The 27,314-nt window shown below is 41.1% G+C and overlaps 2 protein-coding genes across 7 annotated transcripts in view; one reads left to right on the forward strand and one right to left on the reverse strand.

The window, feature by feature from the left end:
* Positions 1-1,198: 1,198 nt before the first annotated feature.
* RRP1B (ribosomal RNA processing 1B) lies at positions 1,199-26,970 on the reverse strand. Of its 3 annotated transcripts, none has more exons than XM_069785021.1 (16): positions 26,725-26,970; positions 21,109-21,209; positions 20,068-20,125; positions 19,263-19,348; positions 18,184-18,245; positions 15,871-16,000; positions 14,348-14,412; positions 13,643-13,806; positions 12,963-13,054; positions 12,165-12,262; positions 11,639-11,658; positions 11,090-11,215; positions 9,535-10,277; positions 6,475-6,621; positions 5,653-5,719; positions 1,199-4,537 (listed from the first exon to the last, which is right to left on the reverse strand). In XM_069785021.1, exons 1-16 carry the CDS (start codon positions 26,855-26,857, stop codon positions 4,347-4,349), a joined length of 2,283 nt encoding a protein of 760 aa, XP_069641122.1. In that variant the 5' UTR covers positions 26,858-26,970; the 3' UTR covers positions 1,199-4,346. The 3 variants fall into 3 exon arrangements, with proteins under 3 accessions (XP_069641122.1, XP_069641121.1, XP_069641123.1); XM_069785020.1 differs by having other exon boundaries at positions 12,963-13,057; positions 26,725-26,967; XM_069785022.1 differs by having other exon boundaries at positions 12,963-13,057; positions 21,109-21,191; positions 26,725-26,965.
* Positions 26,971-27,089: 119 nt separating this feature from the next.
* Positions 27,090-27,314, forward strand: part of HSF2BP (heat shock transcription factor 2 binding protein) — a 33,235-nt gene continuing 33,010 nt past the window's right edge. For 2 of the 4 annotated variants that reach the window (XM_069785023.1, XM_069785025.1), the window contains exon 1: positions 27,093-27,196. In XM_069785023.1, coding sequence (XP_069641124.1) covers positions 27,161-27,196 — 36 coding nt within the window. In that variant the 5' untranslated portion in view covers positions 27,093-27,160. Of the gene's footprint in view, positions 27,197-27,314 lie in introns of all 4 variants that reach the window. The other 2 variants (XM_069785026.1, XM_069785024.1) reach the window with 2 other exon arrangements.

A 27,314-nucleotide genomic window follows, 5' to 3' on the forward strand; every position in this document is an offset into this window, starting at 1 on the left:
AGGTGGTGAGGCACTGGAACAGGTTGCCCAGAGAAGCTGTGGATGCCTCATCCCTGGCAGTGTTCAAGGCCAGGTTGGATGGGGCTTTGAGCAACCTGGTCTAGTGGAAGGTGTCCCTGCCCCTGGCAGGGGGGTTGGAACTAGATGATCTTTAAGGTCCCTTCCAACTCAAACTATTCTATGAATCTATGAAACACTAGCCAGTGTGGATTGCTGAATGCCAATCCAGGTCCAACCTGCTTGCATGGATTCCTTGAAGAATCATGAGGGGTGTTGAATCTTAAAACAACCCCTTGCAGCATTCAGGGCAGGCACTACAAGTTTTGCTGTACAGCACAGACTAAGTTCCTACACAGCGCGAAGGTGGCATAAGGTACTGCAATAAGTAAGTCGTATCGTGGCCCCACGGCTAAACTACAAAGGAGGACTTCTACCTGACACCATGTATAATACAAGTACATGCAGCACTTACTTAATTTATGTTTGTATGCTATCACTATGGTCTTCAACACAGTCAGAACATACTACCATCTAGAAACATATGTGTGAATTTTTTAAACATGTAACAAGAATGTCACTTTTACAAGACTTTGTTTTGAAGGAAGTCTGTTTTCATTTTACCTGAGAATTTATGTTTTAATTTTACTAGTGCCACTGCTGTGGATAGGTCACTTTTGTTTGTCTGAAAAAAGTTTTTTGCATTTCCCGAGATGGACACGCAGTACTGTGTGTGTGATTCCTGTACGGAAGTAACTCCATGTGGCGTGCTGCTTCTAATGGACATGCAAATGCCTTTGAGTGCCCATCTCTTACCTACTTTGGCACTTGCACAATTATACTTTTCAAGTACACCTCTCGCCACATTATCACCTCCATTACCAATTTTAATTGTCAAGGAATGACTGTGTGTGATCTGCTTTGTATCTCCTGACCAATCTTTCAGCTGCTGGTATCTATTCTATGGCCAATTAGAAAAGTCAGAAGCTCAAGGTGTATGAACAGGTGTATCCTACCACATCCCTACTCACTTCTGACATGTATCTGAGTCTTCGTCAGTTTTGGGTATTTTTACAGTAAGAATAAAATAGAGCGTGTGCATGCATGCAAGAAAAACTTCCTTTATACTTTCAAATGGCCCCTTAGATACTATGCTCCTATCACCCACCCCCAAATTTACAAATTTATCCAAAATACAATGTCCACAAAAAAAGATGGTTTATTGGACTAGAGTAAATGATGTAATGCTTAGACACTGTATTTGTATTAACAATGCTGTTGTAGAGGTACATAAAATGACACATGGATTTTTTTTCCTGCCTGTAATTAAGTCCAAGCACAGGAAATAAATGACAAAAAGGGCATTTGATGCTTTCCAAGTCACATAGCTTTGACAGACTATAAAAGATCTTGCATACCCAGTAATTTCAGTGTAATTTCAACTTCTTGCCTTGCTGAATTCGTTTTGTGCTTTTGAGTTCTCTTGAAGCTATAAAGAATTATAAACTATTAGAGCTTGAGAAGTACAAAGTTGATCTGATTCATAACAAAAACGTAGAGACAATAATTACAAAATACCGTCCTTTAAAAGGTATGCCATATTAACTTACTTTGACTCAGAGCATGATGGGCAGCTGCAGAGTTGGAATAACACTATGAAAAATCCTATGAAGCGACATCAAACAGGTCAGATCAATTTTTCTTTTCTCTCTTCCTATAGATACATCTGTCCTTACAGTACTATCGTGTCTGTGCAGTGGATATCCCAGACATTACATTTACTTCTCCTTTTTTTTTTTTTCTTCAATATTTATCAGAATTTTCACTATCCAAATATTTTGGGTAACGTATTCAATTTAACCCAGCAATGTCAATTAAACTGCATTGACAGTGCTTGGTTTTTGTTTGTGAAGTTGTCCCGAATGAAATTCCAGACACCACTGAAGACAATACACACCACAAACATATACTTACAAAACATTCCACCAGTTTCATTGCACAGATGGATTATGCATGAATCCCAACAAGCAATCACATCACTAACATTTTAGATAAAAAACTGACTGCCATTTCTGCCCTCTCCATTTAGCACTGTGGGCAACAAAATATTTGGTAAGCAACAGGTTCAATGGACCCACAACCAATAGAAAAAGATCCAGAGAACCATTTAAGTACATTTCCATAAAGGTTGTATGTATTAAAAGCAAAACCAAACAAAACCAAACCCCAATGTGTCCTGATCCTGGATTTTTCTGTGCATACCAGATCCACCTACTGATTGTTTGCATCTATATCCTTAGAGGAATATGGCATCTTCAACCTAATGCATTAACAACCATGCACATACAAATGCTTTTATGCATATTCCACAAAAGACTTCTCACCCACAGTACAAGATAAACAGTACAACATATTCAATAGTCTTTGTTAAATCCTACTTACCATCATCTTGTAAAAAAATGCATTATGCTAATATACAATGAGATTTTTTTTAAAAAATAAATGAACAACAATTGTTCAAACAGCAAGTATTATTAATTTTATCAGATGTATTCTCCAGATTTCTTTACCGATCAGTCAAACCAATACAAACTACACCAAAACCAAATTAAATGAGAAAAGACAAGAGCAAAACGACTTTCTGGCAGTACCACAAACCATGGACTGTCACAAACTTAGTGGAAGAACTGGCACAGATTAGAATTGAGGAACTGAGACCAACCAGCAATCTACAAATACACAAGCATATTGAAGAAATTCTAGATGAGCTATGAAAGAGCAGTTTCAATCCAGTTGCTTACAGGGAGTGATCTGGCAGAGGACAGTTGGCATCAAGACTGCTAAAAAGTAGTATTGAAGTATGCAAATATATCATGTCATAAAATTTAACTCTGCTGGCTGAAGTGGCCAAATGTTTACTAGTTAACACAAGCCAAGGTAATGAAGCAGGCTTACCCTCTCTCTTATAGGATCACAGAAGTAACTGGTGGGAAACTTCATGAATAGCTTCGCTTTTGCACCAGGTTGTGCTTTGAAGCTGAGCTCTAACGCAGAGATCTGCTGCAAAGACTTTGCCTCATTTGCATAAGCAAAACTTCTAACCGTATAAAAAAAGTTTTTTATTTTAATTTGCTCTCCCCTTCCTCATAGTTACCCCTCAGAATACATCAACGGTTTCTCACAGAAGTACACCTCATTCTTTACCAAAGAAGCAAAGAAAAAACAAAACATGCACAGTAGTAATAAAATATCCAAATAAAAACTTAACGCAAGGAAATGCTGCAAGAAGAATTCTTCTGGTTCTACGTCAAAATCAAAACCAAGGTGTCTGGGCTGTCAAGTTTTACCCTGTATTGAGAGGCACCAAAGCTTTTACAGAGAGATGTGTGTCCTAACCAAAGATGCGTTACACCAATCTAGCTCCCTTTAGGACAATCAGAGGTTCATTCACTAAATGAGATCCAAGTTCTGGTAAAAATGTGGTGACACCAGCTGCTAAAGAAAAAAAACTAGGAGTCTTGTCAGACCTTCAGGAAAGACAGCAGTGGGGGTCAGGGAGAAGACCTGGAAATATCAAAGATTTCTCCTGTGCGAGTGCATTATTTCAGTTACAGTAAAGAGAAGAAGCCAGCTTACAATATGAGAAGCATAAGCCAGCTTTGGCACTTGTGTTACTGAAAATAATGTGGTGACTGTTCCCAACTCAGCAGGCAACCAGCTGTGAAGGTTTACTTGCAACAGTGACCACTTGAGCAGCTAGGCATTTATTATCCCAGGGAAAGCTTGCTTACTATCTGTGAAGCTATCCAAGTGCAGCTGTTATTAAACAGAGACATGAGGTAATCATTATTTCCAGAAGAAGAATTAACAGGATGCCAAAGGTGACACAAGAAAAAGGATGGCGTAAAATTTTAAAATGCATGAACAACTACTAGGTTTAAGATCTACATTGTCTTTTTCCATTTTAAGCCCTGTCCAGTGAAAGACAGTTTAATAGCATGAAGTGCAAGTTTTCTTAAACTGGCTCAAAAAAATCACCAGAACAATCAAACCCTGAATATTCCTTAACTAAATGAACGAGTCTCTCAGGAATGACATGGGCAAAGACCCTAGTTTTGTAGACCAAACCTGAGCAGAGATTGGATTTTGTTTCTTTTCTGTAAATAGACAAAACAAGTATTTCAAGATACAGCTGAAGTGGTGTCAAAATAGTGATGTCCCAGGTCACAATCAGAATTTTGTATATACAATTTGTATTAACTTAAAAAAATAAGGAAGTTCAAAATACCTCCAGAGAACATTCTAGGTTAGCAAAATGTCCTGTACAAAAGTAGGCCACATCTGTTGGTTTAAAAGAAGTCCATAGTAGCTGGTCTCTTCTTAGCTGATACAGTAAATGGTTTCTTCATTTGAGGCTCTCCTGCTGGGGTACCTGTGGGTGACTTCAGCACCCCATGACGGGGTTTCTGTTCAGGATTGAAAGCCACACGGGAGGGTCCTTCTGGGCTCACTAATATACTTTTGTCAGTCTTTTTAAATTCTGTTGAAAAGCAAGCAAACAAGTTAAAAGAAATACCACCCCATGGAATAATTGGGCATGTCAATCAATTGTGGGATTGTCCAACCCTGGAAGTCTGCCTTAGATCCTTAAGACCATCACTAAAGATCAGAACCATAAGACACTGAGAAAAAATGGAGAGATGGTGGTGAAGCACATCTCTTAGAAGAGACCCTTGGAGAATGGGGTCTGTTGCAATCCAGAGAGGCTGTGAACCATTCCCCATGGTTTCACAGACCACCAGAGACTCAGAAACAAGTGTTCTGGCTATCCTGAACACCACCACGCTTTTGTTTAAAAGCTGGTGATGGGTAAGAAGTGGCTCTATTCTGACTGTTGAACAGCACTGTTCTAGAGACTCTTGGTTATCCTTTCTGCCAGCAGGTAAGTATTTTTGTTCTCTTTGTGCAGCTGTATTACATTAACATAAACACATATATCAAAACCCACTATTCTCCATTTGAACTTGGCATGTAGCACACCTCAGAGAGTAAAAAAAAAAAAAATGCTAAATGAATACATGGAATAAAGTTTTATGCTATGTAGCAAGACATTTATTTAACAGGGAAGACACTGTCTGCTTACATGTGAGATCCAGAAGGGAACTGACATTTATCTACTCATTACCAATAATAAATCAGTGGCAGCCAAGAAAAAAAATGAAACTTTGCTATTATACAGCCTGAACTCATCAGCATATCAGCACCTTTGTCCTGGGAAACAGAAGTGAGCAATGAAGACTGTGAAGTGCATGTGTTTCCCTAAGAGGTGCCTGGCAGAACAGGTGGCTCAGGAAGGGGAGTTTGTCACTCTGCTGCACTGTTTTCTATCTGTAAGGCTCCATCTGCAAGTCAGTAATGCAGCACCCTGGCATCTTGCAAGTCTAGCTGTTGGGCCAAATGTCCTAAACTTACCATCTCCTCTGGACAGGAAGTTGAAGATGGTTTATAAACTATATACAAATATTGAGACAAAAATGGATCAGAATCCTCCTGTTCTAGAGAGGTGAAGAGTATAGGTGTGTATGAGTGAGTACAGCTTCCCCCTTCCTTGGCTACAAGAGAGAGTGTGGAGACACACAGATGTATTAGACTCACCAGCAGTCATGTTTTTATTCAAGCCAAACGTGACTTTTTTGGAGCTGGATGACTGCAGCTTGTTCAGCTATAAAGCAAAATAAAGACATGAAATAAAATAAGATTTCTGAGGCAATGCTATGAGTTCTTTTACCTGCATCCCATCAAAACTGATGCAAAGCAGCTTACTTCCCTTCATTTGATTTAGAACTCCCCCAGTCCTCTAGCAGTGACCCCTGCTAAGACAGCACTGTTTTTCTAGCCAAAAGCAAACATTCCATTTGTAGAGAAATCACATACTCTCCTTAATGTCATTACGTAATTTAACAACAAACAAGAAGATATTTGTGTATTAAATACACTGGTCCCACTGCACTCAGGCCTGGAAGTGCAAAGAGGGCTTGAAAAGATATTGTATGTTAAAAAGGTTTAGAAAAGAGAGCAGTCTTTTGAAGCCTTGTACTGTTGCCAGCCTCCACAAATGGGAAGAAATGGAGGCTCAAAGTCCTTTAGCAAGACTGAAAGTCAGTTTATGCTTTTGCTTTCTTGCAAAATGAGCATGTTCAGAATGATGTCCTTTCAACAAGAAGGTATTTTTGAAAGCAGGGGGGAAGGAAGAAGAGATTTTAAAGATGCCTGCAACTCATTTGCTGAAACTCTGGAGCCATGTGTGACTCTGTCTACACGGAAATGCAACGGCATTTCCAGTTTTATCTGCCCATGCTAGGAGACTAATGCAGACTGGAAGAGACAGCATGAGTGAGGTCAAACCCTTTGCTGGGATAGGAAGCTTGGAAGGAGACCTGTGTCCAGACTCAGCTGCCATCTGCAAGATCAGATTACCTGCATGGATGCCCTGGTGGAAGAGATGGTGCTTCTGGCTTTCCTGAAGAATACTGGCTTTGGTAAAGTTGATTTTTCAAATTTTACAAAATCAGTTCCTGGTTTTGCTTTCTTTTTCTTTAATGATGATAGAGCAGCACTGCTTTCCTATAAAGGAGGGAAAGAAAAAAATGGTCTCAGTATAAAAGTACTGTGGTTAACTGTACCTAGTACAGCGATCAGTGCTCAGAGCTTACCACACGTGGCTTCTGTAAACATTGCCACAGCTGACAGAGAACTAGTTGGTACTCACATAAGCTAATCATCATGGTTAACTCTCAGGAGTTAATTTTGCTGTTAGCATGACTGAAAACAGAAGTTTAAGGCAAGCTCTGCACAGAAACAGGAAGGTCTTTGCAAAGCAAAGAAGAAAGAACTTGTAATACATTTGCCTGGCCCATCAGAGTGCAAACAAACATGTTCTTCACGTGCATGAGGCTGCCTTACAATTGACCCAGCTCTTCTGCACACAAGTGCTGATTTTTTTTAGCTTGCCCTTAAGCAAAATCTCTTCTGTGGTACCTCTGGATACATAAGATATCCAACTAATGAAAAAACCCAGCTTTAGGCTAAGATAGAGACTTTGGAGAAAAAAAAAGTGGAGTATGAAGTCTGTCTATACTCTCAGAAATCCAGCTATTGTGTATTGCTACTAGTTTGCTGCCTCAAATTCATACTGAGGATTGCCATTTAAAGCAATCCTCTCCAGCGCAAGGCAATTCTTAGGACCTGTACTGGCAGTGCCACTAATGTAGTGCACCACTCCAGAGCTTTCTAATCTGTCATCTATGGGCTCCAGGTATCTGTAGACTACTGCGAAGGGAAGTTCAGCTATGCTTCACATCAACCTACAGATGTGAAATTCTGAAAGCAGTTTGCAGCCATGCTGTGGAAAATGCTCAGGGGATATGGCCTCTTTTGATTTGAAAATCACTTCTGTTTTAAATAAAGTGAAAAAGCATAAGTCTTTTAGCTTTCTGAATTCTGGAGACAACTGTGAAATAATGTTGAACTTGTCTGTTTTTTTCCCCTTCTCCTCCTCCTCCTTCCTCTCGATATTTGAAGCTAATTCTTTGAAGGGGCGTGTTGTCTTTGAAATTAAGAATCAAAACATGCCCCTCATGATTTCTGGGCACAAGACCAGTATTACGTAAGTAAAACCAGGAAATAAAACAACATGTTATTTTGCAAGCAATGAAAACAAATTTAGAAAAGCCTAATTTCCTCCACATTTGTGCATTTTAGCTTTACCCTGCCCTCTTCTTTCTTATACCAATACTCTCATTCTCCTCCTGACTCAACTCCCAAATTTCTCTCCTTGTCTCCGTCCCCCAGCTCCCACTCAACACACACATATACACAGCTACCTGGACTGGGCAAGAAACAGCAAATGCTGTAGTTCTAATTACACATGGGAAGAGTGGCCTGCTAGCCTGTGCACTGACTGGCCAGCCAGCCAACAGACAAGTGCTGGGGTCATGCTGTTGCCTTTCCCTCAGTGACCACGCTAATTTGTGCCAATTTCCACGAAGAAGGAACTTTATCTTGAATCTATGTGGGTCTTTGAACCTGTTTGTCAGTTGCAGCAAAGTTTTACAAACGGGGATGGGGGTGGCATAATCACATTTTCTTAGAAACTATTATAGAGAAAGAAAGATGAGGTATGCAACACGGAATATTTAGGCAACAGGAGACAAAGCCAACAGGTCCTACTTTGGAAACCCTGCAGTGAGAAAAACGCAGCTTGCGTGCTGGGGAGAGAGCAATGTTTTGGTTCTTCCCTCTCAGTATTTTATCATCAAAAAATATAAAATGTCAAAGCTATTTTAATACTATTTAAGCAATGTTTCAAAATACATTTTTTGTCCCTTGAAGGACTGAGTGGTTATATCAAGTTCATATATGAGGCTGCACTATTTAACTAATCATATAGTTTTAAACTTAAGTCAGAGGTGAGCTACTAACATGCACTTTTTAGTCAGAGGAAGATGGAGTTGTTTTGTATTCTGAATCTCATTTATGCTTTATGAATTTTCTTTCCACTAAAGTGAGATTGTCAGCAAGACGTCCAAGAATATAATCGAACCCCTAAATGTGTTAGGGTGAATATAGACACAGGAAACGAGCAGTTAAAAGAATTTCAGTGGCAGGAGAGGGAAGAACCCCTGCACTCACTCTCTTAGCCACACTACCAAAAATATACAGTGCAAAATGCTTCTTGACTCTGAAATCGCTGAGGAAAATCAGCCCTATTCTACATATTGCCAAGAAGAAAATGGGGGTGGGAGGTAGAGTGGAGAAAAAACCTAGCTTGTTCCCAAACTGCAAGACATACATTTTTGAAGGCTACAATAGACCTTCCTAGCAAAAAAACCCAGTATTGTCTTTATAAGAAACTGGACCATTCATAAATGTGATCATACAGCCATTGATGACATTGAAGGTCACAGCGTCATATTCTCTGTTTGCTCTTTCCCCAAATACTTTTCCCATACAGCACTAACAATTTGTTTAAGATGGAGAAGTGAGCTAGCAAAAGAAGCCACTACTGGAATTTCTGTGGGCAATTTCACAAGAAGCTTATAGTAATCTAAGTGTGTGCTGCTGCTGCTGAAAGAGAGATATTCCATCTTTCCATTCTCATCCTTTTGCCAAAATATGGCCTTTGTGAACATACTCAACCAGAGACCTAATGCAAAAGAATAATTAACCCAAGGACCAAAAAAAGAAAAAAAAAAAAAGACAACCTCATACCCTAACAACCCAAGTTTCAGCTAGGTGAGTTCTTCCAGCTGAGTAGCTGGCACAGGCTTTAGTGCCGTTGCACAGGACACAGGAGGGTATAAGACCGTGGCAGTGGGTGTGGACTTCTGCGGAATTGAGTTCTTTTTAGTGACAATGCATGATTACATCATAACGTGCCCTGCCCATGAAGCCCCACACTCAGAAAGCTAAAGCCAAATTTGAAAACAAGCCTGGCAGTTCACGAAGAAGGCAGAGAAAAGAATGAGATATACGTACCCCCTTCCTGCTTTTCTTGCATGCAGTCTCCAGAACTCCATTGGCTTCGACAGAGTTTAGCATCTCTTTTACTTTTCTCTTCTTTTTCAAGGTTGCTGCTTTCTGGCTGGGGACTTTCATCCCTTCCAAACCAACTAGCTTTGCCTTTGTCTTCAATTTGACCTTTCTGGATGGTGCAGATTCAGAGTCTGCATCTCCTGACAGGGTCCCCAGCAAGCCCTCCTTGTTGGATTTCATGTCAGTTTGCTGCAAACTGGTATCCCCATTCATTAAGACAGCCCCTCCTTTCTGTTTCTTTTTCACAACCTTAGGAGTTAACAGTGTGACAGATGGGCTGACATCCTCTGCCTCACTGGCATTAGCTGGTCCATTCTGACATGCTGGTTTTACAGGAACATTTTGCACTTTTGGATTCATTTTCTTCAACTGACTCTTTTTACTCTGTTCTGCATCAGTCGGACTGTTCTGTGCAGAGATACTGTGATTTTCTCTGGTGTCAGTTGCTACATTTGTGGTCTCATTTGCCTCATTTACTAGCAATTTCTTTTTCTTCCTTTCCTTGTTATTTTCTGGTACCTTTCCCAGGCTAAAAACATTAAACCCAGATGTTTCAGCTATTCCCTCCTCACAATTTCCATCAGCTGTTCCAGAATCAGCACTTGGGCTGTCCCTCTTCTTCCTTTTTTTCCTCTTCTTCTGGGGCACTGATTCCTCCTTCGCACTTGACATCTCTTGTTCATCCTCTAAATCCACCCCAAAAAGAATGCCATATATCACAGATGTGAAACGCAATGGTACTTACAACAACTGAATTTGGAATTCTATTCTTTTTTTTTCTTTTTTCTTTTCCCCCCCCCGCCCTTTTCTTTTAAAATATGCATACCCTTTTCCTGCTATCAGCCAGCACAACAGTTTTACTATTACAGCTGGCCAGGACATTGCATTCCTCTGACGCCTGCCCTAATTAATATTTTGCTGATCTTGCTTTGTCACAGCTAACATCTAAGCCATTCCCTGTGGTAACCCTATTTGGTATAACAATATGGCTAGAAAAAGTTGTTATTACCCACCTGTTAAGCCCATCAGAAGGGCAACTCATGGGTTCAGTAGTTTGGTGAGGTATTTTTGGTATGATTGGGCATGTGCCATGTCAATACAAGCCGTGATGCTAGAGATACTTGCACGTGTCTTCACCTTTCCAGAAACACCCCCAAATTCCTGTATTCCAACAGTCATCCTATTTTAAGAAGACTGACATGTTTCTGTTTTCCTACAGTAAATGGAACTGCTTGATGGAGCAATGCAAACAACTGCTTCCAGTTCTACTTTTGATTGAAATTTTTGAGGTGATGCTTGCCTCATAATTGGTAACAAAATTCCCACCACTTTCAAAGAGCCCTTAATTTCGCATTTAACCTTCATCACAACATGATACAAATCACACACATCCTGAACGACAGGTTTGCCTTCTTCAGAACAGCTTATATCTGATACTTTGCCAAATTACACAAGTGACTGCAGATTGTCTCTCTTCCAAAGGTTAATCTTGCCTTACCTTTTATTTTTTCCAAGTTGTTTTTCTCCCAAGGCTTGACAGCTTTTTTCTTTCGCCTTCCCCTGCTGAATTCATCATCGTCTTCATCTGTAGAAACATCTTCGGGAAAATCTTGGGGGAAGATTCCTGTTGAGGAGGAAGGATAAGGTATCTGAAAACTAGTAGTTCTATTTCTATGAACAGTTAATCTGTTCATATACAGCATAACTCCCACAGAAAGAAAACCAACTCCTTGTTCCCCACTCAACCGCAAAGAAATTCATATGAGTGATTCCTATTTGTTTAAGTAAAAATAATCATCTTTCATTTATGGACAAAGTACAGGGTTGCTCAAATTGTGAAGGGGATTTGGCCAACTCACTAAAAACGTGTAATATGTCTTAATGAGATTTAAAAAAAAAAAACCAAAACCAAACCCCCAAAACAGTATTCTTGAAATACACATTAAAAAAAAAAGGAAAAAAAGATTTGCAATATACATTGTACAAGAACATAATACACCCTTTAATGGAAAGAAACTACTGTCTCTGTATGCTGCTCAGTCCTTACCTTCTGCTAAGTCCTGGAACCTGGAGGTGGGGAGGGAGGGAGAGAAGGAAAAACAAAACAGTATTACTGGTTTAGTACCAATAATTACACTAGCACCGTAGCGTCACTGTACTTACTATGGTTTTGTCAAAATAGGAACAACATATTTTACACAGGAAGTTACAAAGAGCTCATTCCAGAGGAGATCTGCCTCAGATCCAAAACCTCAAACCAAATCACTGAAAATATTGAGAGAAGACCAATTTAACACTTCTCCCATATCTGTAATTTGCATCACACACAATCTAATGTCACATCCTGCAGTACAAATCCACCCAGTGTAGACAGACCTCAGCTAGCTGCAGTTGTCTAGTACCAATGAGGAACAGTAGCACAGGCTTCAGGCACCTTGTTCATGTTATTCAGGGCTGTGAGACAAGCCTGCTTTCGTGACATTGTCACCAGGACAAGTGAGGGTGGAGAGAAAGCAAAGTAAAAGTTATTTAGCACAAGGTGCATATGCAAGGTGTATTTCAACAGAACTCACTTTTTGACCAGCTTGTATAGACGCTTTCTGTTAAGGGAAGGTGTATTTTTCTTGCTCGCCAATTCAAAGAGTTTGTCAGCAACAGCCTTATAATCAAACTGTTGGAGGAAAGTATGATACAGCCTTTCTTAGTTAGCTTATTTATGCAAGATAACCCAATGCAACTCATGTTATCAACACTTCAAATAGCACATACATCCTTTAAACAGTCACTTCCTTCAAACACAAAGTATTTTTCCTCTGTTGAAATTTAAATCCCCTTCACACAGGTATACTGACTTTCACAGATGGTTGCTTCATTAATAGATCAGTTGAACTCAGTACCACTTTCTCAAACATTCCTAACCTTAATTCTTACTCAAGAGAAGTAAGAAGTGGGTCTGGAAGTGGGTCTAAAAAAACCCAAACTGCAACATGTTACCCTCTCTCCTATGTATCCCATCATCCATTACTTTTGCTCTTATTGTCAATGAAACTTAAGCTGATTGCTTCACCACCCACAGTGACTTGGCTTTTACTGCACATTTTTGCAACTCTTGAAACAGGAAGGGAGGAGCAGAAAAAAGATATGGGAGAGAGGAAAGAAGAATTCACAAATTAGACACAGAATTATTTTCTTCTAAACCACTCACAGAGTACACGTTACATAAATACCACCTTACATTAAAGCAGAAGGAGATTAAAATTTTGTAACATGTTTATCCAATTAACAGCCTTTACTTCTGCACCTCTTGAAAGGGATGGGAAAAAAGAAAACAAGAGGGAGAGTATCAATAACAGAGGAAGCAAGCCACAAACCTGAAGAACAGTCCCGATACCGTCATCCACATTTTCATAAACATCCTCTGTTTTTTCAGAGCTCTGCACTGATTTTCTTGACAAACTTCCATCTGCTATTATAAAAAAAAGACTGAATATTAACGTTTAGTTTGTAAAAACCAATAGCACACCCTACTCTGATAGACAGAAGATCAGGTGCATTTTTCTTCGTGCGATCTTGTGAGCCTGGACTGATTTAACTACTTCATGTCACCATTATGCAATACACAACTGTGGCATTATCTGAGCAAATTTTAAAAAACTGCCTCTGTACCAGAGTATATCTGGATTGAAAACCTTCCTGCTCAGCTTTTTTTTTTTTTCTTCTTTTTTTAATTTAAAACTCCCACAGAATGCCAAAACCTCATCTTCTTAAAAAATATTATGGACATCCAAGAGCGAAAAGCCAGACTGGGTTATCATCTAGTGCTGCTGCAGAAAGCTGATATTGCCTGGTTATAGAGACCACTGATTTTTGTGACATGTTCTTTTGGAGTCACTTTGTTTAAGCACATCTGAAAAGAAGACTGGAAAACACAATTATCCTTACAACACCTTGAATGTATGTTTGACTGGTTCACAGCAGAAATGTATTTTTAAGAAACAGATTTTTAAATCTTAGCAAGTGTTACCAAGGCCATTTAGAACTTCCTCCTCACCTTTGGTTTTAAGCACCTCTTCATTTTCCTGTTTGTCTTCTTCAGACACCTCCTCCTCATCACTGTTGCTACGCAGTTCTTTCATTAGGTCCTCAATGGCATAGGGTGACTGATCCACAATGATCTCAAAGATACCAGTGGCAACGGCATGCAGCATACATCGACTGTGTTACAAGAGAGCAGGGATGAGAGTCGAAAGGCAGAAGCATACACACCCTCCCCTCTCACATTAAAAAAAAAGGAAATTTGGGGGATACAGGGAAAATGGATAAGAACGAAGAAAGTGGAAGAGCATCTAGCTCTCCAGATGACGAAAAGAACTGGTTACTTCCTAAACAAACACTTCTTTAAACCAAATAGTGTCCTGCCAATGTTCCCCTCTTAAATTTCACTGTGTTTATATGTTGCTCTATATTACACCACAACAAAGAATCTAACCAGCTCAGCTGTTCTATGCACGTTTAAAAAAAAATAACCAGACAAAATCAACGAACAGAAGTTGATATAGTTCTTATAAATCCATGAAGATTATCTATAGCTTTGATAAACACAAATTACTGTGCACATCGTTAGTAAAACACCCTTCTTTCTCCACATTCTGAAGTTATATTATGACTCTTCTTCAATCCATTTATTACCATGTGGAGTAGTATATGCAGAATTTCTGAATTCTTAAAAAAATATTTATCCTTTCATTAAACTTACTCCTTTGACTTGGCAGCAATTTTGCAGAAAGGTTCAATGAACTTGAGATTCTGGTCTGCTGTGAGCTGTACAATTATAAAGAAAAAATAATGAGTACAGTAAATATTGTATGCATACCCTCAAATTCCTTGAATATTTGGTGTAGGGGGAATCTTCTTTAAGAAGTTAAGTCAAAGTCTTTCAGCATAGTGTCTAATTCCAACTGACAGGAGTATCCAGTGACTTTTTGTTACCACTGCTACCACTAACTTCCAGATATTCCCTGGAATCATTATAAAAATGTTGACTGCTTTGCAGACTTTAATCTCCTGAGTTCAGAAATACAGCAAAGCTTCTTATTTTAGATATGGAAACATGAGGCAGAGAAAACTTAAAAAATTTTGTGCCCTTTCACAAAGAATGTCTGTAGCAGACATAAGTAAGATCTGGGTTTCTCTTAACTGGACCACTTAGACAAAAACCACTGTCAGCAGTACTAAACATAAAAATCCTTCCCCAAATTCAATTTACAAGCATCAGCTGCGATTTCAAATAGTCTAGGGACTAATTCCCCATGCTTCTTCTGAGTGGCTTAGCCATGGGATGAGGGTTTTGTGACTGTGGAGCTGCAGAAATTATTTGGGCTCCAAGTGCAGGTACTTCTCTTGTGCAGACATCTTGTCTCTCACACTCCCCCCAGTCCAGAACTACAAAAGCTGCAGGCTGGATTACTTTTAATAGTGACTGCAAAGAATACAAATGGAAATTTGCTAACAGCTTTGCCCATTGCAAGGAGATGTGTCAGATCCCAGAAACAAGAGGAGGTAAATGAGCAGAAGCCTGGAATGAAGTGTGGGGCAGCAGGCAGCTCGCCCTAGTGGAGTAACAGGAGAAATACTCTGGAAGAAGCAACAGCTGCAGTAACAGGCTTTCAGTTGCTGCTAAACTCTGCATCACTCTAACACCAACCACAATTAGGGTCAACTGAAACAGCAATATACAGCAAAGACAGACAGATGTCATCAGCAAAATGAACAACTGGATGTAGAGGGTAAATTGCTTAATGCACAGCCAATAAGGTTTGAAGCTGACAATAAGCAAATATTAGACAACTCTGAAAGTTCACTTTCTGCCTCTATTTAGGTGTTACACAATCAGCCAAGAGCAGGCTTTATGTCAGTTTTTGCAAAAGCAAAGACTGGCAAACATGTTCACACAAGGGAAAAGATGTTAAGTACTTTCTGTTGAAACAAACAAATGAGAATGGTCTAACTTTTCTATCGTTATTTCCAACCTCAATTTGGAGCAGTATACCAGTACTCAGGAACTTGAGAGAAAGTACTGTATTCTCACAGTCTACACTAAGACATGAATAAAAGTAAAAGCATAAATTGTAATAAGTCACTTTCTTCATGCTTATTCAATGTTGCTGTGTTACATTTAAAACTGTTAAAACATACATAATCTAAAATTATATTTCTTTTAAAATGCTGCATGCCGCAGTTAACATTAATGGGGAAGAAGATTACAATGTATTTTCTAACCTCCTTTGCACCAACTTTAGCCAATTCATTCAGATAGATATCAATGAAATGTAACTTTATTCCAGTGGGAGCATTGCTGTCTGGGTCCATAACTTCTTTCATTAGTAGCTGGAGGAGCAGTTCAATTAGACTGGAAAAAAAAAAAGGGAAAAAAAAGAATAAGATATTCATATTCAATTGCTTATGTTCTATTTGCTTTGAAAACAAACTCTAGTCATTCAGTTTTACCAGTTCTTTAAGACGGCTATCCAAGACTCATAAAAAATAAATCCAGTGACCAATTTTCACATCTTAAAAGCAAACTTCTAAAAAAACCCATCCATAATCCGAACTCCTTACAGTCTAGATGATTTTGTAGCATCAGACAACCCACTCAACACAATCACTGTTTTAAAATTCACATCTTAGTTTGGACTGAAGTTTATTATGCCATATCATTGATGGGTAGGAGGAGGGATTCTGCCATTTGAGCAGGGCATTCTGAAGACACAGCTGTCACATTCATCCATCCTTGATGGGCAACACCTCGTACCCTTCCATTTTATGAGATGATTTTCACTCTGGTTCACACCCAAGGATTAAATTTAATACTGATCCTTCTCAAATTCATTTCAACTATGCAGACTTTGCCTTCATTAAAGCATGTTACCCACTGTCCCTTAGAGCAAAACAACTACACTGAAGAACAGATCAAGGGCTAAGCTAGGCATAAAAAAATCACCACCCCAATAGCTCAAGCCAGAAGTGACTGAGCTGTGTACAAGTTGGACTGTGGCTCTGTTCAGTTACTGACTTCTGGAGTACTAACAAATACTGCTGGAGTGAAATGGTTCAAAAAGACATGCTGTCATTGCTGCATCTAAGCAGCACTTGGGACTTTTTTTGCTTTTTTCCCGCTGGAGGCCTATCCTTGCTATCTTTCAGGAAAGTGAAGCTTTGTATATTCTACCCTTTCCCCTCTGGCGTTCTGTGGTACCTCCTGTGATTTTGCCCAGAACAAGTTTCCAGTTCCAAAAAGAATTTAAAGCATTCCAAAACCATAAAGATTATTTCAGTTTTACTTTAATACTCCTTTCTTCAAAAGCATTTTAGAAGAAAAGAGAAACGGAAGGCATGCTAGGCAGCTTCTAGGCTCCACCTAGGAGGGAAAGGCAGCTCTTGGACTCCCTCAGTCTGCAAAGAAAGGGACCATGATCTTCTCTTCCCACACTGCCTCCTCTGGTGCTGAAGGGCCTCCAGGACATCCTTCCAGTGAAGCTGGAAAAAGGCAGGCCAACACCATAAGAAACCTTGTCAGAGATCAGTTTGGGTGACCATGTCTCTGCCATGGGAATGTGTGTGGGCACGAAGGGCTTTGGCTTTATCAAACCTCCTCCCACACTTACCATTCCTGTCAAGGAGCATTTTCATCTCTTCAACCTGCAGGCATTTATGTACCCAATGCAAAATTAAGGTAGAACAGAGGGGATGGGGTGTACTTTAGCTTTGCTTCTATTTCCACAAAAACATGCCCGTATGCATTCCACATTTCAGAGGGAGAAAGGATAACCTTAACACTAGGTTATCAAGCACTTTTAATTAAAAGACTTAAAGCTCTTCATCAGTTTAAACACAGAGCAAGCTTAGAAGTGGCACAAGAGCTCTAGACAGAGCAAGATGACTGCAATTACTTGCCACTTGATAGAATATGGAAGAAGTACAAACAAAACCACTGATGTATACAACAAACAGGAAGCCAGGTTACAATTAAGGAGTTCTGTCTTATCAAAAGACAAGTCACCATGATGAAACACAGTAAAATAAAAATTAAAAAAAGTCACAGCCAATCAGAAAAACAACACAACCAAAAAAAAATTCCTTTTCTGTATTTTCTGGGATGCAGGTTCCCTGTCTAATCTCTCCACACGTGATAGCTCTCCTGGCTGAATCAGTCAGATCTAGCAAACTCCATGAAAAATTTGGAGCCCTCATATTTCACAACTGCTTGATATACCACACGATAAGCTCCTGCGTTCAGGTTTTGCATAAGCATACATGAATTACTTTCTCAAATCTCTTTCTGTGAAACATGCACTAAATGGCTTAGGTGAACATGAGAGTTATTGACTGCAGTGTGTATTTAACTCAATGAAGTGTAACACCTAACTTCGTTTCTAACTACGTAAGTGATCTGGAGAACAAATAAGCCTTAGTGTTATGACTTCAAGACAGTGCCATCTATGGAGAAAAAGAATCTATTAAATGAAAATATATTCGATGAAGGTAAATTGGGCAACTTCTTTATGATGCAACTACATTCAGAAATCTGCTTACCTTTCATCCCATTCATTTCTTTTCAGCACTTCAAAGGATTGCCTCAAAATCATACGCATTAGCTGCAAAGTACAAAATTTTTTATAAATGTTGTTCATGAAAACAGATAAAGGAGTTACTGTGACTGTAATATGAATAGACTTCTTAGTAAATCTCTTCATAGCACCAGGTGGACAGCGTCCTCATATCAACATTTTGACAGGCTTGTCTATCATGTCAAGCAACGGAAGGATGCTGTGAAGCTCAAAAGACAATAAACTATTTTCATATCCTAAGCCCAGAAAAATCCATGACCACTTCTACTGTACAGCTTTCTCTTGCTCTATCACCCTGATTTCCTCATTAAGTATTGCCAAATCTAAAAAAACCCCACAGCTTAAACTGAAGACAACAATACAGGACAGATGATAACAATAATAATTTAATTTACTTGAAACTTGCACTAAGAGACTGCCACATGTAAAACAGCTACATTAAACTGCCTCAAAAAACTTTACTTGCTGAAATACCTGGTTTCTGCTAACATTAAGAAACAAAAAACAGCAGTGAATGTGCCTGCAATTAATTTCTTTCAAAGAAGAAGATTAATGTCATTTTTCTCTTTACAAAGATAGGTCTTTTAAGATTCTTCTCCCACTGATTTTACTATTTGCTTTAATATAGCGTTTCCTATAGAAAGAATTCTGATGGCTGAATGTACTACAGTGGATACTTTAGTGGTGGAAAGTTGGGGTTCTAGTGACAACTGCTTTATAGAGAGTCATAAAAAAGTTTTTAAACAGTCTGATCTAAATAACTGATGTTGAAGCAGCGTCCTCTGAGACAGTATTTATATTCCATAAAGAAATCAATGAGAAACATCACTATGTTATAAAGGAAGGCAAACAAGAAAGCGCTTGCAGCATGACATAAACTGTAATGGCTTTTAGATATGTAGTGTGAGTGAAAGCCTTTAAAACAAGTATCTCTTGCAATGTCTTCTCTTACCATATACATAAACGCATGTGCAAAGCTGCCTTGCAGCACACAACCACCACATCTTTTCTTGCAGAAAAGATCTACAAAAGAGTTAGTATTACCATATAGTACTTATCAAGACGCAGATTGTCTATCCCATTCCATTCACGGTTCATAGTTTGCCAAAATGTCTGAATGAACAGGTGTCCTGTAAGAGAGTAAGAAAAAATATCTGCACTTCTGGCACAACGGTTTATTTTGCTAACCTAAAAGAATCTCAGGAAATCACTTCAACTTGAGAAAGGGATGCATTTCCCTAGGGATTTGCCTAGTAACAGGAATAGAGCTATGGGAAGACATGCTTGGGACAGGTACAAGGACAAGTCAATTAAACTTCAGAACACAAGAAAAGGCACACAGCTACTTTTAAATACAAGTGTAATTACAGGGACAGCTTTGTATCTATTTTGTGGTATATACACACAAGTTATAACAAAATATCCATTCTGCACTCATTTCTATCCATGCAAGTTTTGTCATTGACACAGCATTCTATTTCAAGTGCATTTTGAATACTAGGTGCTTAACAGCTCATGAAACAAAGTTTTTTTTGTGTAGGAAATACAGGGAACAAGTCTATGCAGAATGGCAAAGTAAGGGGACAAGTTTGCTTTGCTACCCACCCTGCAAAGTCTCATCTTTATCACACTGGAGATACAACTCTCCCCCTGCAACAACCAGAAACAAACTGCATCTCATGCTTTCCTTAATGCAATCACACACACCATTTGGACAAAAAGCAAAGAAAAAAACCAACAAAGCAGCACCCCTATCTGGCTGTCTGTATTCTGACACCATGACAGTGGCCTCAAAATCACCAAAGATGAAAGTACCTTACAAAGCATCAAATAATGAAATAGTACTTACGAGCCTCTGTATTCTGAATCACATGGATAAGCTGTGAGATATTGTCTGCAAGTTCCTCCTAAAAGTAAATAAATATAGTTAGTATAGCATAGGTTCAGAGCTTGGTCTCCTCGCTCTAACACACAACCAGAAAACAGCAAGAAGTATGAATATCATGAAACATCCCTCAAAATGAAAAATATTCTCTTAATAGCTGCTTTAGTACTGCAGTTAGCCTTCCACTGGGATTAGGTTAGTTGTAAGAGAAGATTCAAGGGTATCAAGCCCTGTTCATTTCACCAGATCTCTGCACAAATCATCTTTTTGACAGCAGACAAAATTAAATAAGGAGGAGAAAAAATCCCATGCATTTGAATTAATAAATGATGTAAAACTTTAGGGGTACTGTTTTCATATAGCTTAATTGTAGGCAGAGCTCTCTGTGCTGTGTGTGAGATAAACCTTGTTCATGCAAACGGACGAGTGATTTGAAAACTGATTAAGTGAGGCTACTAAGATCTGGTACTCCAAAACTGGTATCTTTTGAAAGTAGGGAGACAAACTGGTAGTAGTTGACAAAAGTCCATAGTAGAGACAAAGTTGATAGTAGAGGAAGTGTGACCAAACTAACAAAAGAAAGGGAAGTGTGAAACTTTCAAACTAGGCTAATTAAAGGTTGCACATACGTTGTAGTTGCAGTTAAGGGCAACCTGTTACTACTATTACTACAGTAGTTCCACTGTTACTACCTTAGTTCCACCAAATCAATGCACTTCATAACAGTATATATTTCAGTGCTGGTTTTGGAAGGTAAACAGCTACACCTGCCATTCAGAGGGTGACTCCAAACATGATGCCATTTAGGCTTCTGTTCATATGGTGAGGATCACTGAGTTATAGCCACCTCTCCCGCACATGCCACATATGGGCAGCAGGAGAAGAAAAAAAAAAAAAGGTGAGCAAAAAGTCACTATGGTAATTTTCACTATTCTAAATTAGTATATCCCTATAGCATATTTTAGAAGAGACCCACTCAAGCAAATATAAAACCAGTTACTCTACCTGTAGCAGAGGTTTATCCTGCATCCACATACAATAGAACAGGCCCTTCCATATTTTTAGCAGTTCTTCCTGGCTGAAGCCACCTACAGTACAGAAGAAGTCTGAATGAAAACAAAAAAACCCCCACATTTCCACCAAAATATTTTCATGCAGTTCCCTCTGTTCCCTGCTTTCTTCTTTGTTTTTGTTATATTCTCTTGGGTAAACGTTGATTCCTACTATAAGCACACTAACTGGAAGGCAGCTTGGCTCAGTTCAGTGATTCCATGACTGTAAGCTTCTACCTTGTACCAAAGTAACAAAGATATCAAAGAAATCACAGATGAGATCAGATGAATACTAAGATAATTCTGATAAATCTCTCTGGCATATTTTTAGCACCAAGTCTGAAAGATATTTTTAATGAGGGCATCATATCTAATTTTGCAAGAGGTCATGTGCAAATCATCAAACAAAACTGACACAGCTTTTTGGTTTGTTTGTTTGTTTTAAATAAAGTCTCACTTTACCAATAGTTTTGTTTCTTACTAGGGGCTTGTTTTGATAGAATAAACTTATAGCAGTCAACACATTTACTTCTATATTAAAATGTATAATGAAAGAGCCTGAGTAACTATAATAAAGACACTTTCATTACAGTTAGTCTTGAGATACAGCATTACCTGAATTTTAACAGCAAAGCATATTTTCACTATTAACAGTATAAAAATTCACATTCTAGTCAAAATCACACATTACAGAAGGAAAGTACTACATGGAAAATAAAATTTTACTGTCAGTAATAGTTGCTCAAGAACGGTTTAAAAACTGGATTATTCATGACTTCAAATACATTTCTGGGAAGTAAAATTCTAACAGTATACTGTTACAAGGTAGCTACAATAACCTACTACAGCTATTTTCAAACTATGGCTTATTAAGTACTACCAAGTAATTTCAAGAAAAATCATGTTAGAAAGGTAATTGTCTCCAGTAAGGTCAAATTTGCTCCAAAAAGATCACTGTCACTTTTGCAAAATTTTCAGGGGTCTGCCAATCAAAAACCCTGAGACCCAGTGTTAGATCTAAATTGAGTACCACCTCCTTGGACCAAGTAACTTGAAAGCAGTTATCACTACTGCATCATTCTCCACTCAGACAAAAAATTGTAAATACGTTAGTTAAATTGTTTACAGTCATGCTTGGTTAAAAAGAAAGGAAGTAGAGCTGAGCAAAGGAAATACACAAAATGCTACGTAGGAAGCAATATGTCTAGTAATAGTAAGCATTAATTATAAATTTAACTTAGATTTGGCTGTAATGTTAAGATTAAATATGAAACAATTTGATTCACTGATTTAATATTCATTGAAATATTAAAATTAACATTTCTTAACAGAATTATATGCTACACACGTAGCAGTAAGAAGCAGCCTTAACCTCACACACAGCATTAACTCTGCAGAGGCATCAGATATCAGGCTTATGTCCAGGGGATGTCAGCTGCTGCCTATAAAGATGGCTCAGGAGTTCTTCCCCCTCTAGGGAACACAGACTTCCATGGGGTTGGTTTTCATACATAGAGGGCTTTTTAAAGTGTCCTAGGCAGTCCTTTGTCCATTTGACAAAGGACCCTGATCAAAAGGTTTGAGAGCAAGCTTTTTATCCTGGTCACTCAAAAAGTAGTTTCAGGATTGTGTTTTCCATTTTTCAACTTTATGTGCCCTGCTGTCATCATCCACAACTGACAAATAACAATAATCATTCAGGCAAGGTTATTTTAAAACCTGAACCTATAGTATTAGCAACCACAGTGCACAAAACTGAAGGCCGCCTTTACCTTAAAGCTACCTTGAGAGAGTTTTTGGTTTTAGGGCTTGAATTGTAACTCTGTCCCTACCTACAATGTGGGAACTTGGATTAGTAATGTTACAACCACTCACCGAAGACATGCTACTTTAATGCAAGCCTTGTTAGCATTTCTGTTTGGGCGTTATGCTGTTTTGACATTGCTATCATTAAAATTGTTGCAATTTTTCTTATTCTAGATCACGTCCAAGGACCAGATCCGCACATGCACATTTCAGTGGAAATTACATAAATCCTTTATAGATCTGGGCCCAAGTAAGTGCAGCTCTGTCAGATAGGAAACCACCCAGCCATCATTCCTCTTTTACTAAAAGTTACTTTTATTTACCATTCTTTCAACAATTCATTCACCAATGTCTCTATAAAGATATCCTGTTCTCAGCCCAGTACAGCACACTCTTCTTCTCTTTCAATGTAGCAAACAAGAAAAAACCCACACCATTTCCACAGAATAATGTGCTCATCCAAGCTCATCTATTTGCACACTGTTTTGGGTTGGTGTGGCAAGGTTTTGGTAGTGGGGGAGGGGCTGTGGGGGTGGCTCCTGTGAGAAGCTGCTAGAAGCTTCCCCAGCTCCAAGTCAGACCCAGTGCTGGCCCAGGCTGAGCCCATCAGTGACGGCAGTAGCACCTCTGGGAGAACAGATTTAAGAAGGGGAACCTGCAGTGGGGGAGGAGATTGGAATGTGAGAGAAACCCCTCTGCAGACACCAAGGTCAGTGAAGAAGGAGGAGGAGGTACACTGGAGGAGGTGATGCCCCCGCAGCCCGTGGAGGTTAAGAGTGGAGCAGATGCCCACCTGCAGCCTATGGAGGACCCCACACCAAAGCAGGTGGGTGCCCCCGAAGATGGCCGTGACTCCATGGGAAGCCCGTGCTGGAGCAGTCTGTGCCTGAAGGACTGCAGCCCATGGCAGGGACCCACCCTGGAGTAGTTCGTGAAGAACCGCAGCCTGTGGGAAGGACCCACATTGGAGAAGTTTGTGAAGGACTGCCTCCCACAGGTGGGAACCCACACTGGAGCAGGGGAAGAGTGTGAAGAGTCCTGCCCTGAGGAGGAAGGAGCGGCAGAGACAACGTGGGATTAACTGACCCCAACCCCCATTCCCCGTCTCCCTGTGCCGCTGGAGGGGAGGAGGTAGAGAAAATCGGGAGTGAAGTTAAGCCCAGGAAAGAGGGAGTGGTGGGGGAAAGTGTTTTAAGATTTGGTTTTACTTCATTATCCTGTTTTGATTTGATTGGTTACAAATTCAATTGATTTTGGTCCCCCGTGTGTGTCCCCCCCCCGACCAGTCTGTTTTGCCCATGACCATAATTCGTGAGTGATCCCTCCCCATCCTTGTCTTGACCCATCAGCTTTTCTTTATATTTCTCCTCCCCATCCCACCGGGGTGGAGGAGTGAGCAAGTGGTCTCGTGGTGCTTTGTTGCTGGCTGGGCTTAAACCACGACAACACATGACTTCAGTAGTTCTATGCCTTCTGTAGACTTTAACTTCTTGTTGCAAATTAAGAGCTCTAGCTCTTTGAAGAAGTTTCCCCAGCATGACCCGTAATTCAGCCTTAGCACAGACCATACTGAGCAGTCCTGTCTACCTATGAAACATGTGACTGGGCGGAACATCCGGTGAACTCCACCACCTCTTCCAAAAGTTAGCAAGTTCTCAGCTGTTCAAATTAGGGTATCTAGCTGGGTTATCTAACATGTGAGCCTCATCTCTCAGAACACTAGATGAATATAAGATTGCTAATTAATAAATAACTTTAAAAAAAATCTCTTTCCTGAACATAATGCTTTCTCTTCAAGTCCAAAGAAGTTAATCGTTGTTTAAATATTACTAGCTTGAATAGTACGTAACAGTAAGTAAATCTAAGAGCTCTGGAAATGAATCACCCTTGCTTCCTACTCATTTGCATTTCATGGTGGGCTGACTTTAACATGCAAAAGGTTCACATCCCAACTGACAATTTCCCTGCGGTGGTTTCCTAATATCTTAAGGCGTTAGCTTAACCTGCAACCTATTCCCTCAGTTAGGGCACTCCTGTCTATCTGGAAGGTTACTTCCACAAACTTAAAGGAATCTCCACTTTGCAATGAGATGCACAGAGCACTAGTGAACAGAGAGAAGCCATGTTCATCTCAGGAAGTCTCCAGAATTAAAAATAGCTGGAGGCTCAAAAAGTACTTAGGAGGAATACAGTGTATACTCACTTGCTCTTACTAGTCCCCAGGCAACCCCTAGATCTATGGTAACTGTCAGAAATAGGATAATGCACTATTTGGCTCTCTAGCCTGACTCTGTAAGGCTGTTCTTACGTGTTCTTCCCTCTCTCAAATGTGGCTAATGGGTCAAATACTATTTGGAAAAGGAAGAGGGTAAAGGGAAGAAACAACATTTATTCCCCAGTGTCTTTTCAAGGAATTAACTCAGGTTCAACCAGCATTTCAGTTTCAGTTTAGCTCTTGGGGTGCCACATGTAGGCTGGCTTCCTCAAAGCCGAAGGAGTGCGTATGCATAAACCTCCACACCAGTTTCCCAAATGCTGTGGGAAGGTTTACTAGGTCAGACACAGTGCTCTGCAAATGCTCATGGCCAGTTTCCCTCACGTGTTGTGTCCAGCTTGCAACACAACACGCTGCAAAAAGCGGTCCAGAAACATCAGAGAATCTCTTGGGCATCTGTGCACCATGCTCCCTATCAGTCCAACAGGAATGTTTACTGAACTGGATCCATGCATTCATACAATGCTATGACTGACCTAGTAAACCTCCTGTAACTTGAGTCCATGAGGAGAGGGGTGCACAGGAGGCACCTTCAGGTGCAGACAGCTTCAGACTAGCATGGCTAGACACAAGCTGTCTCTAGGTACACCACTGAAGTGCCCATGCACAGGATACTGCTGTTTTAAGGCAGCGGTACACAGCTCCAAGGAGGACAATAAGCCTTGTTGGAAAAAAGCTTTTGATGCCATGAATGTGGAGGTAACAGGTAACCCAGATAATCTAAACCGGTAACAGAGAGTTGACTGCAATTATACAAATGCTGAAACACTCCTAAGCTTTCCTCAATTTCCAATGCTCCTGAATATCAGTCACAGAAACACCACCTCACCAGGTGGCACAGCAGAAGATAAAAGTATACGCTCCCTATACTGGGCTGGGTTCAGTCTGGATCAGCTCCGTGCACTTACGTCCTGTTCCTGGGAATGAGAGTGTATAAACTATACTGCTCCGAATGCAGCACCGTTAATGCTGCCAGCAAGACCCTCCCTGGACCAAGCAGGTCGTCCTCCAGCCCCCTGAACCGGTGCTGTGCCCCAGCCTGACCGCAGCCACTGCGGGGAAACTTTATGGGCGAGGATCCGAAAGGCCCTCCGCTCCTCCAAGGGCTGCTGGCAGCGTGCTCGGTGCTTGCGGGGTCACCAAGGCAAATACTTTCCGTGATGAAATACAGGCGTAAAAAAAAAAAAAAAAAAAAAAAAAGAAATTAAAAGAAACAACAAACCCCACAACAAAAAAGAAACCCCAGAAGACCCCACAGGCGGCGGCCCCGCGGTGACAGACGAGGCCGAGGAACAGGAGGCCGGTCCCGGCTCTCCTCCACACGTGCTTCCCCAGCCGCTGCCAGCCTGACGGGGCCGCCGCTTCGCCCGCGCCGCTGACGGCCCCGGCCCCGGCCCCGGTGCCCGTCACTGCGGCCCCCGCCGGCCCCACCGCCCCCGAGCCGGGCCACGCCGGGCCGCCCCCGCCCCGTCCCCCGCCGGGCCCTACCGGCTGGGCGCTGGGTCCGGACGCCGATGTACCCCCGCAGCTTCTTCAAGGCGCGGTCCCGGATGCGCTTCTCGTTGGCGGCCAGCCGCTGCGCGAACTGGATCTCGGGCGGCTGCACGGCGGCGGGAGCCATGGCCTGTCCCCCTCCCGTCAGGGCCCGTCCCGGCCGCGCCGCGCCGCGCCGAGCCGGGCGCCTCCTGATGGCGTCACCGACACCCCCCGTCGCCCGCCTTTGTCGTCATCGCAGCGTGCAAACTCGCCCGTGTAAACGGGACGGGCGCAAGCGCGGGAAGCAGCTGCCCGGGCCCCGCCCATCCCGCCGGCGGGGAGGGAGGAGCTACCGCCAGGGGCGGGGTCGGTGACGCGCGTGACGCCAGAGGCTGAGCCTTTCCCGCCTTGACTCCTTCTCACGAGGCTGGCGGCGGCCGTTGGCGCGATGCGGCGCCGCGCTGGCCTCGCTGGCGACGCGCAGGTAGCGCGCGCGGCCCGCCCTGCCCCGGCCCGCCGCCCAGCCCGCCTCCGCGGTCGGGGTGTGAGGGAAGCCCGCCGCGGGGGTCGGCTCCCCAGAGGAAGAGGCGGCGGGGGGGGGG

Source organism: Haliaeetus albicilla, chromosome 6 (genome assembly GCF_947461875.1).
Source record: "Haliaeetus albicilla chromosome 6, bHalAlb1.1, whole genome shotgun sequence".
NCBI classification, from domain to species: domain Eukaryota; kingdom Metazoa; phylum Chordata; class Aves; order Accipitriformes; family Accipitridae; genus Haliaeetus; species Haliaeetus albicilla.

Coding starts and splice junctions, on each gene's coding strand:
- RRP1B (XM_069785020.1), bottom strand. CDS start 26,857: ATGGCTCCCGCCGCCGTGCAGCCGCCCGAGATCCAGTTCGCGCAGCGG. Junction 19,349..20,067: donor GATTCAGAATACAGAGGCTC/GTAAGTACTATT, acceptor ACTCTCTTACAG/GACACCTGTTCATTCAGACA. Junction 10,278..11,089: donor CAACTTGGAAAAAATAAAAG/GTAAGGCAAGAT, acceptor GGGTGGATTTAG/AGGATGAACAAGAGATGTCA.